The sequence below is a fragment of the Solea senegalensis genome, linkage group LG19 (assembly GCF_019176455.1).
Source record: "Solea senegalensis isolate Sse05_10M linkage group LG19, IFAPA_SoseM_1, whole genome shotgun sequence".
Lineage (NCBI taxonomy): Eukaryota > Metazoa > Chordata > Actinopteri > Pleuronectiformes > Soleidae > Solea > Solea senegalensis.
In genome coordinates, this window is record NC_058038.1 from 101093 (window position 1) to 113613 (window position 12521).

At 40.5% G+C, this 12521-nt stretch overlaps 1 protein-coding gene across 4 annotated transcripts in view; it reads left to right on the forward strand.

Annotated features, from left to right (window-relative positions):
* cacna1ia (calcium voltage-gated channel subunit alpha1 Ia) overlaps window positions 1-12521 on the forward strand; it is a 130250-nt gene that overhangs the window by 63569 nt on the left and 54160 nt on the right. For all 4 annotated transcript variants that reach the window (XM_044050397.1, XM_044050396.1, XM_044050398.1 and 1 more), the window contains exons 3-5: window positions 2981-3092; window positions 7498-7631; window positions 11974-12071. In XM_044050397.1, the coding sequence (XP_043906332.1) occupies window positions 2981-3092; window positions 7498-7631; window positions 11974-12071 (344 nt within the window). The remainder of the gene's footprint in view (window positions 1-2980; window positions 3093-7497; window positions 7632-11973; window positions 12072-12521) is intronic.

A 12521-nucleotide genomic window follows, 5' to 3' on the forward strand; every position in this document is an offset into this window, starting at 1 on the left:
CATAAATATTTAAAAGTTAACCCTGTGCCGTGGCAAACTCAAGAAACACAAGAAACAGGTTGGCTGGAAAATGACTTCTTATCTTCATTTTGGGTGATCGATTGCACCCCGGAGAAGTCGCAGCTGCACGGCCAGCTCACTGATGTGCTGCGCGCCGCTATGAATGAATGCAATTTCTAATGTGAATTTATTGCCGTACAGTGAACAAAATTAGCCCAAAGGTGCCGAGCCAAATGTTCACACTTTGTTGACCATACTGATGATTGCAAATACTCTTTGAATGGAAAATAGTCTGGAATAGATTAGTTTGTTTGTTTGTTTGTTTGTTTTATTCAGATTTGTCGCCAAACCAAACCACGGACCAACAAATTGTAGAGGGTTGTTATTTTCATTCGTCTGTTTTCCTCCAAATGGGAACATAATTTACAAAACTGACATCATGCTCTATTGAAGACGACTTGAATCTAGTGATTGAGTCCATTAACGCCTCAGGAAAATGTTTACTGATGTTATAAATCAAGTATAGGCTCATTTTTCCCACAGACATCCCTTCAAATATACTTATTATTTCAGAACCAGAAGATTACATCCATTTTTTTTTAATATATATATGGTCTATGGTACTGATTCATTACCGATTCATAAATCGTCTTTATACCACCCGTACTGTATGCCCATGCTTATTACCTCTTGAACGTTATACTCGTACACACCATCAACTCACCTCCCACTTGAGCGCCACAGGAGTCAAAACAGCCTCACACCCAGCGCTGAAGCTAACAGGCAGGGATGAACTCTGACTGGATGGATACACCCGAGTGTAGAGAATTATACCTCTGGAAAATATGCTGCTTTAAAACGATCTGTCAAGTAGATTTACACACCTCGACATAGTAGCTGTAGCATTAGCCTGAATGTAAATTCTCACTCTACTGTCAAGAACTGTCGAGAGTATGGGGGCGCTCGGTGGTGCAGTTCACATGCTGCACAGGTTTAAGTTGTATTTGCTCTACAATAGGGCCAGGGTTTCCATATAACCACTTAAACATACATACCAACACTGTTCTTTGATAGAACTTGCACTCAAACTTTGCTCAGTTTCATTAGGAAAGTAGTTAAATACTACGAAATTCACATGATTTTGTAGGAAATTGGGTTGGAGGGTCTGGCAACCCATGCTACTACAGTACGAGTGTGTAGCTTTTTTTGTGTTAAGGGGTTTAGAGTGGGCCAAACTCGACATGCTCAAGCACAGCACGCAAGGCGTCACAGAAGAAAGTGTCACTTTCATGTGCTTTAAACACTCTGGCCTCAAATCTTCAGCACGTTTAAGGGACGAAGATAATGTGTCCACAGAAAATGAGCAAACAAATAAAAATGTGGCAGCCCGACTCAACATTAACATAAGGAGTTACGTTTGCTGATGTTTATGGTAGTTTTCTTTTCCTACAAGTCTCTAGCAAGCGTTAGCTTGTCGACAGTGTACTTACTGCAGTAGACCACACTACAGAGTACCGCTTCATGCACTGTCAAACTTTAGAACGGGTTTTATATTTCCAGAGTGAAAGACGGGTGAGGAAAGAGACGACAGGTGAATGAAAACCACAGGCTGCAAGAGCTGAGACCGAAACGCCTCCTTTGGGAGAAATTGAAGAAATGAATCAAGAGTTAAAGAAAGGGGGCAGGAACAATCCGGTGTATTAAACTATTCTCCATCAAATTGAGGTAAAGAATTGAACCTCATTTAATGAGACAAAGGCTAAATCCCTGTGCAGCTAACATTGGTTAGGACGTTGTGCAGCGACAGTAACCACAACAAAAGTTGCTTGCGGTCTCCTGTAGCCTACATATTATAAAGTGGTCCACTCGTATTCCCAGGCGCTGAAGATGTTTTCTGACATGTCTCTGGAATATTTAGCAAAAACATGTCATGTCGGCCATATCATGTAGATTTTTAGATTTGGGTTAAAAATGGGATTGGGTCCAAGACTTTGCAGTGTGTGTGCTGTTTAAAGATGTACTGCGTAACATTTAAATAGAAATGAATGTCTGTTACATTCAAAAAAAAAAAGTCAAATGAGTTCACACAATGCTGATTAAGCCTATAAGCCCCACGGGACTCTCTGTGTTTTTCAGTGTAAAAGATTTTTTGTTTTCATATCTCTGACAACACTCCCATGCTGCACACGGAGTGGCACATTTTTACGTCACGACTCCAGGCGATGCGTGAGAAGCACACAAGGAAGACGGCGGCAGACGCCGAGAATTTGCCACGGGAAGTTTCATAAGTTGATTCTACTGCTAAAAATAAACCTGGGTGTTCTGTAGAGCTACACAATCCTATATTTTTTTTCCACACATCACAAAACTATTTTAGTATTTAGTATAGTATTGAATCATTAATAATCAGTTCTCCCGGAACAGGTGCCTGCATGTGCAAATCACGGCCGCTGCTGTTTCCTTCACCACACAGCTCCAGTTAACTTTTTCTTCCATGAGTAAAAAGACAGATATACAACACATTACATTCCAAAGTACTGTGGAAACACCGCATCAGCAGACGGCTCCATGTCTTTCTCTTCTCTCTCCCACTGTGTGCATGTGTATTTGAGCCCACAAACTGTTTTGGTAATTACTCAGACATCCACAGGGGGCGATAGAGGTTCTATGCTGGTTTATATCACTTAAAAACACTGCAGTATGTTACTGATTTAATACGAGGAGACGTGAGCGTGCAAGTACATAACATCCTCATATTTCCTCTCCAAGTCAACATGATTTATGTTGTATGAGTGAGTGTTGTGATCGATCGACTAGAGTGCGTCAGCCCATGAGTTATAGCCTTCACGGGTTCACGATGAGTAGGTGAGGTCACAGAGGTCTGACCACTCTTCATCCCACCACTGCACTAAACACTGTTTTCATGACTGTGTACTTCTTCCAAAGCAGCACTGCTCCTTAACCCCACTCCTGTCAATACATGGTTCGAGCGGATTAGCATCATGGTGATCCTGCTCAACTGTGTGACACTCGGCATGTACCAGCCTTGTGAGAACATCGACTGTACCTCGGACCGCTGCCAGATTCTGCAGGTAAGGCAGACACTGTGGGAGTGTGCAGCATCAGCATGTCGGCATGATGATGAAAAGAAATGACAAAACAGTGAAATTTTCTTGACATAAACTCACCGTACTTCTTTTCACTGCGATGCAGACACACTGCAGCTGCGATGTTCCCCTCTTGGATGATTGTCCCTGTTCTCTGAACGGGGAATTTGGCTTTAGTTGGTTTTATGTACACTGCAAAAAAAGTTATTTGTTTTTCAAAAAAAATAAGCCTTGTTCCTGGGAAATTGTTCTTATTTTTTTGCTTAAAATGAAAAAAATCCTTTTGACACGCAAGTTCTGCTCTAGAAAAATAAGATAAAACAATGGTTTGCATGAAATCCCAACTGCTCCTGCCTGTGTGTGTGGTTTTTTTAGGTATCTTTTCATGTTATTTGTTGATCCAGGTGCTGATCAGATGCCAGCTACTGCATTGACATTTTGCCATTAGCCATTTTAGTCCATGCTTATGTCACTGTTACACTCATCATTCTCTTGTCTAATCAGCATGAGGGTTGATTATGTGGCCATAATCCTCCTTTATTGTGTATATATATATATATATATATACAGTATATATATATATATGTATATATGTATATATGTGTATATATATATGTACATACTGTATATACATGTATGTATATATCTATAATATATATACTGTATATCTGTTTTATAATTGAATATATTTGAGGTGAGTTTGCTGCACATTTGTTGCTGTGATTTTGTGTGAAAATTGACTTTTGCTCACTTTTGCTCGTAACAAGTACAACTTTGGAAAGTTTTGTGTAGTTTTTGGCCTGTTTCTCCTCTAGCCAAGCAGAATTGGCTCCGAACAAGAACATTTTAATTGAATTGTGGCTTATTCCTAATTGGGCTGTTTTGGCAGAGTCGTCTTGTGGAGTCACATGAGAGTTCATAAGCTCACGATGAAAACACGCCTGACAAATGTTGAAATCCCTGTGTTTGTTTTGCCACAGGTGCTGCAGCCAACACAGATTAAGCAGCAGATTATTGTTTAAATCGCCTTTTTAGCTGTGAAGACGGACTTACCTTTTCAGTGGGTTTTCGTAGCAGGAAAACCACATATGTTAAAGATCAAATTAACAATGATCAGTAACAGCGCGTGTAAGTCAGGGCAGTGTCACAGTGAGCCAGCATGAAACCTGAAACTCAGCCGTCTTTCCTCGTTCCTCTGGATTGTATGCAAACTCAGCCAAAGGAGACTTTACTGTAGTCATTGTTTTCTAAATGATTGAGGTTGATGTGCTTACCTTTCTTATTTCACTGTGATCATCAGTATCAGTGGGTCTTATTAAGAAGTCAGCAGGCTGATGTTTGAATACAGATTGTTGTACTGCATTGTATTTTCATTTGCCAATTGGCTAATTATTTCCTTTTGTGTCCGTTTGTAATCCTTGTCGGGCCAGTGTTGCTGACTTGGTGATTCGCCAACTGGCTGTGGCCTCAGTGTGCACCTCTAGGATTGTAATTGTTTTTCACTCAGCAAATTTGGCAGACTCAATTTCAGGTGTGACAAGACCAAGCTAATTCTGCCTCATGTTTTTTGTTCTGTGATTTAATGTCTGTTGACACTGAAAATCTGGCTACAGTAAAATGCATCTGAGTTTATATGCTGTTTTAATCTAGTACTGCCATAATCGTGCCTTCAGCTCACCATGGTGGATTCAAAATGTGATAGTATTTTCATTTAAATGATGGTGTCAGCAAGTTGAATCAGAAAGTGAATATTTGATAAAAAAAAGGGGTAGTAATGTCAGAATATCATCTTTTATGAAGTATAAGTTGCTTTAATGGCACTCAAACTGACATTGACTCCACGAGTAGTTTTTTAAAAAAGCACAAACATTTTCCTTTTCTGTTTCGGTCTTGAAACCCTGCTGTAGTTTGAATCTCTCTCCACAACAATGTTAACCAAAGAATGGAGCAGTACGGATTCACAGTGGTCAAATCGATGAATATGTCCCATTCTAGAGTAGACAGATGTCAGTATTTGCCGTTAACATGTTTTCACTGGCAGTGTGATACACTGGAGTGAGTTTCTGCAACCATCTGTCACTACCATGTATCTTTAACTTGACATTGAATGTGTGCACCGTCATCCACTGTGAAATCTGACCAGACTTCTCTATGGTTTACAACTTGCTGTTTGGTCGATGAAAGACAGCGTTTTCTAAATCTACATTTTTTTCCCTCTTCGTCGTACATTCACTGCAGTTTTGAAACTGCACAACGCATTGTCCCACTTAACCCTCTGTCTTCCTCTTCCTCCCCCCAGTGTTCCCATACTCCTTACACACATAATTCTCTGTCCCTTCCTCCATCCTTTGTCTCTCTAATAAGCTCATTGTCTCCCCAGGTAGTGTGAGGGTCCTGCTCTTGTGGTTGCTAATGGTAACAGCAGGGATTTTGCTGACTGGGCTTAGATTGTTAAGAGTGGCCCTCAGATGCTCCTCTGGACCTCTGTGAAGTAAAGTATCCTCATCTCACCTCCTTCGAGGAAAAGCCTCACAGTAATTGTCAAAAATGCCCTTTGGATAAGTTCAGATAAGCGTTTGTTGGGGTTAAATTTTGATCTGATCTGCTACACCTCGGTTAGAACCGAAAACAATGCCTTTTTACAAACTCAGCCACAAGCTGCACTTGATGCAATCTGTACCTAAGTGAGGTGAGAAATGAATGTCTTGTCAGTCTCAAGTAGACAAGGAGCCACATACATTACTTTAGTTTAAATGGTGCCATCACAGTCCTGATAACCTACTTTGCCACATCCTCTCCTCCTGCCAAGTAACTGGCACAGTGACAGCATATGAAGTAGTCCCCAGCTCGGCTCCTATTTCAAATCACAAAACTGCCCCCCTCAAGACAGCCTCAACCTCTTTACAAATCAAGTCGCAGATGAAACCTGATGGGTTGACTGAAGAGGAAACCGGCAGTTGTGACAAATGACGGCGATGAATTCATTCCCCATTCGCTCAGCGCGGAGAGCAACAGGGATCTGTCTGGTGCAGCCAATGTCAGATTACATGTGAAGCATGCAGGCTGCATTATTTATCAAGACATCGTTTAAACACGCTGCCGGCTCTGTATGGTGTCTGCGGTGTGTGTGTTTGTGTGAGTGCAGGGGTGGGATTCATGTCACCTTCAGATGCATTACATCGCAAACCAGGTTCACGCCAGAGAAAAAGCTGCAGTTAAAGATTTGTCTAAATAACAAATAACACTCATGGTGTGAGAGAGAAAATAGCTGTTCAACCCTCTTGACATTTCTACTTTAACAAAACACAACCACCGGTGCCACATGTACTGCTGCAACATAAGAAATCCACACCATTACCACACTGGGATTGTGCATGGCTGGAAACTGTTTCCTGTCATTGCTAATCTGTGCGTTTCTCCAGTAGGAGCATGTTGTTGCATTCAGAATATGAGTAAATTAATCCACTACCAGCTGCTGGTATATGAAGATTATTGAAAAGCACTTGAGATGGGTAGACATTCTCTCATTTTTGCTTAGCTGACATGGATGTACAATTTATTTCAAACTGCTATATTATAGAATTGCATGTTTGTACATACAAATTGCCCACTGTCAGCATGGGATTAGATGAGAAATACAGTATTTGGACCTATGTCCAGGAAGTCTGGAAATCTGGAAATCTCCATGTCAACCCAAGCAGCTCAGGTTGTATAGTGTGTGGTTGGAATAATGCATCACGACAGACGGCAAACACAGTTGTGCAACCTTGGGCAAAGCGCTTGTAAATAGTTTCCTTCTGAAAACATAATGGAGGGTTTAGTGATCTGAACATAATAATGTAAGCAGGACGTGGCAGAGACATGAGCTCATCTGTCTCACTGTCACGATTGTGATTTGTTTTTTTAAGGTTTGACCTTGATATATTGTTTTACCTTGTTTACGTTGTCATTTCACTATGTTCACAGCAACACTGTGTCTGTCTCTAACCACACTGCCCTGCTCTTTCCTTCTGTTAGTATGCGTTGTCTCCAAGGACAGTTGGACAGAATCAAATTTTTAATTGGGATGGGAGGGTGTCACACTTAAAGAGTGTACCGTATTTTAATTGTGAAAGAGGGCTCATGATTCTGTGAGCTTTGGGCCACATTGTGTCACTGTCTCTCATTGTCTGCTGTGTTTTCCTGAAGCTTTACTGTAAAAAAAAACGAATTAATCATTGTTTTTGAATATTCCAGACAATTTGCTCTCACCAGAGACGACCAGACACTGACCACATCTTGAGCCAAATAATTTTAATGATTACACATGAGACAACAGACATGTCAAACGCATAGTCTGTCGTCTTTTGCTTACTTTGCTTCAACTTCGTTTTCCTCCCTCCTCTCGAAGGCTTTTGATGCGTTCATCTACATCTTCTTCGCGCTGGAGATGGTTATAAAGATGGTGGCTCTTGGGATCTTTGGGCGTCGCTGTTACCTGGGAGACACCTGGAACAGACTGGACTTCTTCATTGTCATGACCGGGTAAGCAACTATATTAATAATCAGTGTTAATGATGCATATGCAGTGTGTGTGTGACGTGAGAAAAGAGCTGCCGCAGCCTTTGTTATTGGGTTCAAGGCAAGAGATGGTAAAATGACTCAATAACTTTTTTTTATCCTGTCATAAAAAGGAAAGAAGTTCATGACTGCATTTGTTAATTTTCTTAAAAAGAAAAATCTGAACGTGCTCTGTATTGAAGGTTTAGGAAGCAGCCCATGGAACTTGCAGTCTGACAGTAATACCCTCAACCAGTCTCAACTCCTGCTTAAATTATCTGCATTTGTATGTCAGTTTTCAACTAAGCTCTTAAGCATAATAAAGCTGTCAAGTGCTGTAAATGCAGAGATTCCTTCACACTAGACATTCTCACATTTACCTTTTTGTAAGTCTGGTTGTGACTGATGATGCAGGTTGATCACCAAACCGTCTAATCGTGTGAGATTAACCTGTCGGTCCACATGACTTCCTGTTAACATCCTGGGACAAACGTCCTTGTTTGTTTGTCTAATGTTTGACGGAAACTAAAAATCTAGACCAATTTCAAATGTGAATATTACTATGAATGCATAAGTAATATGGTAAATGGTATATGGTATAATAAGTAAATGGCATTAACAACGTGGTGAAATTGTTTGGTAGAGGCAGAAAGAAAGAGAGTTAGGGTTTAATGATGGAAATTGGTGATCCCAGCTGACATGAGCTCCTTCGTGCCCAATATAACTTCATCATATGTGTGTTGTGCAAGTATAACTTCACAAAAACATCCATCACATGTGGTGCTGCTGGTGCTGCTAGTGTTGCACTCAATGGATGCATGTGCACAAAACAAAAGCAAACACACCTGCTGAAACACCTGCTGTGAACAAAGTGAAATGAGAGGCTCAGACATGGGTGATAAAACCAATGTGTGTGTGTGTATGTGTGTGTGTGTGTCTGGAGAGAGGCTGGTGTATTAGCAGACAAAGGAAGGTAGAGCAACAGACTTACCAGGGCAGGTGGAAGGACATTAATCTTCATTTGAGCAGAATCTGTTTATACCCAGTGGATGCTCATGATTTGTGTGTGTGTGTGTGTGTGTTTGTGACATGGACCTACACACACACACACACACACACACACACACAGCTTACAGTCTCTCAGTGTATGCATTTTTGAGTTTATTTGATCTGTGTAAGTGTCTGTTTTGTAGGCTTTTATGTGAACACCGTGGTCTTCGATTTCCTCATAGCATGCATTAGATTAGCGTCTAGGCTAATTGCAGAGGGCAATGCCAGCCTCACTATACACTGCAGACTGTTTGTTACCCATGGACACCACCCTGCTCTCTGACCCTCTTCTGCCCTCCATCCCTCTCTCCCTCTCTCTCTCTCTCTTTCTTTTTCACATGCTAGGATGAACAGGCTCAGATGCTTTTGCTGAATTAACCCTACCTGACACATCAGAGTCTGTTTTATTGTACATCCTGTATATTGTATTGATTATTCCAGCATTATCAACCGCACTCAGGGTTATTCTTCACTAGCAATAGAGAAAAACAATCATAGCATGTCTCATCGTGTGTTAGGAGAGATTCCTGATCCAGGGATAAAGCATGATAGTCTGTCTCTTTTCATACGTATCGTAATAAATGATGAAAGACTCCTTCTAAGCAAGTATATGGAGGAGTTGTATTTCTCTCAACCGTGCGGAGACGCCCTCGATTATCTTTTTTTGATATAAAGAAACGGAAAGCTTAATATGGTTTGTGGAAGCTTTTAACCTGGACTGGATGAGACAGCACTGCAGTGGTTAGCTTCTCACAACGTATTCCATAAAATGTTCTGTTATTCATACATTTATTTGATCTTTTTGTTTTTGTTTTACACAGAATGTCAACTGTAACTTTGAAGAGGGAATAGATCAAGCTGTCAGATTTTATAACTCTTCATTAATTCTGTCATGTTCAAAATGCCCTGAGGTCTGCCCGTGCTACACACACACACACACACACACACACACACACACACACACACACACAGACTTAAATGCATGAATGAGATAAAGGTGAGTCACATGCAAAAATGTGAAAAACACAAAAACAATGCTCGCAGCAACTCACTAATTACCCGTCCAAACACAACATCCTGACTGATGTCTACAGGAAGTGTAGCTTGTGTAGAGTATGTGTGTGTGTGTGTGTGTGCAAAAAAGACACGCATGTCTTTCGACCCACATATGCAGGATTCACTTGTGATTCTGTGTTCTTTGTTCCTTTTCATTCGGCTGCTTCGTAGGTGTCGTCTATCTCGGCATTTATCACTCACCCTCACTAAGAAAGGCACATGGAGATTTTAATTGCTTCAAAAGTCCCCAGGCATTCGAGTCTTCTGCTCAGTTCAGCAGTCTTCATCAAGTCATTACAACTCAGACAGATACTATTATGTTTGAGGTAGGTTGTAATAACACCCCTACACTCAGCTGGAAAGAAGCGCCTGGCCCCAAAACAACTGTTATGAACTTCTCCACACTGTGACATTCATCAAGCTGCTGTGTGGCGTTTCTCCACGGGGACGGGAAAATTGGTCTGAAAATGAGCTTTACTGTTAGAGCAGCAGCATTAGGCCGTTTCCACGTGTCCAACGGGTGTAACAATTGCACCTGAAAGTGTGATGTAGCACCCGCTCATGCCTACAAATTTATGGTGCTTTTAAATATTTCATAGGACATGAATAAAATGTTAGTGTTTTGTAGAATGTCAGCTGTACAACAGTTCAAACCCTTGTTACAACAAGGAATCCAGCTCCACTGCGCACTGGGGTGCAGCTCTGCTGATGACTCTGTGCTGCAGCGAAGGGCAAATGGAAAGAGCTTTCCTGTGGGATCAATAAAGTATCACATTATTGTAAATGACATGGTTCAGAAGTCTGTCTCTGTGAGAGTGCCAACAATGCTATAGCCAATATTTCTATGCAGACTTAAAGCTGCGGTGTTGCTAGAAAAGTAACATCACCTGATTGTTGAAATCGTTGAAATTGTTGAAAGTTATTGAAACATGAAAGTTTACCCAATGAAATATCTCCAAGTCTGAAATGCTCTGATGATATTGACACAAGTTTGATTCCATTTATTGTCTGACTCTTTCTAACATTTCTGCTGAAGGTTCCACTTTCATTTGTCATTCTAACCTATCTAATGTATCTAATCTGTCTATAATCTAATCTATCTTTAATCTAATCTGTCTTTCATTTTATCTGTCTAAGGTTTCAAATCTATCTTTCATCTAATCTATTGATCATCTAATCTATCTAATCTATCATCTAATCTATCTATAATCTAATCTATCTTTAATCTAATCCGTCTTTCATTTTATCTATCTAATGTTTCAAATCTATCTTTATCTAATCTATTGATCATCTAATCTATCTAATCTATCTATAATCTAATCTATCTTTAATCTAATCTATCTTTAATCTAATCTGTTTTTCATTTTATCTATCTAATGTTTCAAATATATCTCTCATCTAATCTATTGATTATCTAATCTATCTAATCTATCTAATCTTATCTACCAAATCTTATCTATCTGATCTGTCATCTAATCTTTCCATCATCTAATCTTTCCATCATCTAATCTAATATCTCTAATCTAATCTAATCCAATCTATCTCAAATCCAATTTAATCTTTCTCTAATCCAATCTAATTTATCCATCTATCTCTAATCTAATCTCTACATCCTGCCCAATGATTGGTCATACAACATATGCTGCCTACCCATAGCTTGAGGCCATCTCACCAAACTGCTTTGGCACAGTTTTTGATGACACGTGGTGGCATTTATGCTCTTGTTTATCACACATACAGTGTGCTGTAGAACCCATTCACCCACTTCTGTGTGGATGTGTGAGTGTGGCAAACCTACGTTCACTCCACGGACACACACACACACACACACGGAGAGATGTGGTCATTCTCCTGTGAAAGAGGTTTGGGTGGTTAGGGCACAAACATCTTACAGATGCCAGGCTCTGACTAAGCTACAACATCCTGGAGGCAACAGAATGAATCCCGCTACACCTCTCTTTCATGTTATTCTCCCCGTTTGATGCTTTGTCACTCTCTCCCCGACCACTGTTGCTGAGACTCACACAGCTTTAGGAGGGGACAGGTGAGAATAGACGATAAAATGGCCGATGTTGTTGAATCATGAGGGCTCTCTCATCCAGCTGGAGCCTTTTAAATCTCATATTTTGAACAAGTAGCTCAGCTGGGTAACTACAGAAAAATGACATTCTGTTTTGTTTATTTTTCCTCATTTTGTCTCTCTTTTTTTCTGTTTAACCAGGATGGTAGAGTACTCTCTGGACCTGCAGAATATTAACCTGTCGGCGATCCGGACAGTGCGGGTTCTACGGCCTCTCAAAGCCATCAACAGGGTGCCAAGTGAGATCATTTAAGATTTTGTGTTTACAAATTGCACCTATACATGTGCTGTCATGCTCTTGCACATTGCAAATGTCCTTAATCCATGTCCCTATGGGCATCTGTCAGTCTGTATTACTTCTCTGGCTTTTTGGTACATGCCTATGCCAAGTCTTTTACCATGGGGATCATTAAGCTTAGATGTTGTTCTTAACCACGCAGCCTTTTTCAGGCCTAAAGTCACATCTTTATCACATTCCCAAACCATTAATGCTGCTTCACTGATCAGGCAATGACCACAACTTTGCTCATTTCATCTACAACTCAGTTCTTGGTGAAACTTTTAACTTCTATTGATCTCTCCGTCCTGCTGCTCAAACTGTCGACTCAATCATTGTAAGCACCAATTAGCTGCCCCAAGCTAGTCTTAACCTGGTCTCATCTCTAAGTTATAGCACTTTAGCTGTTAAC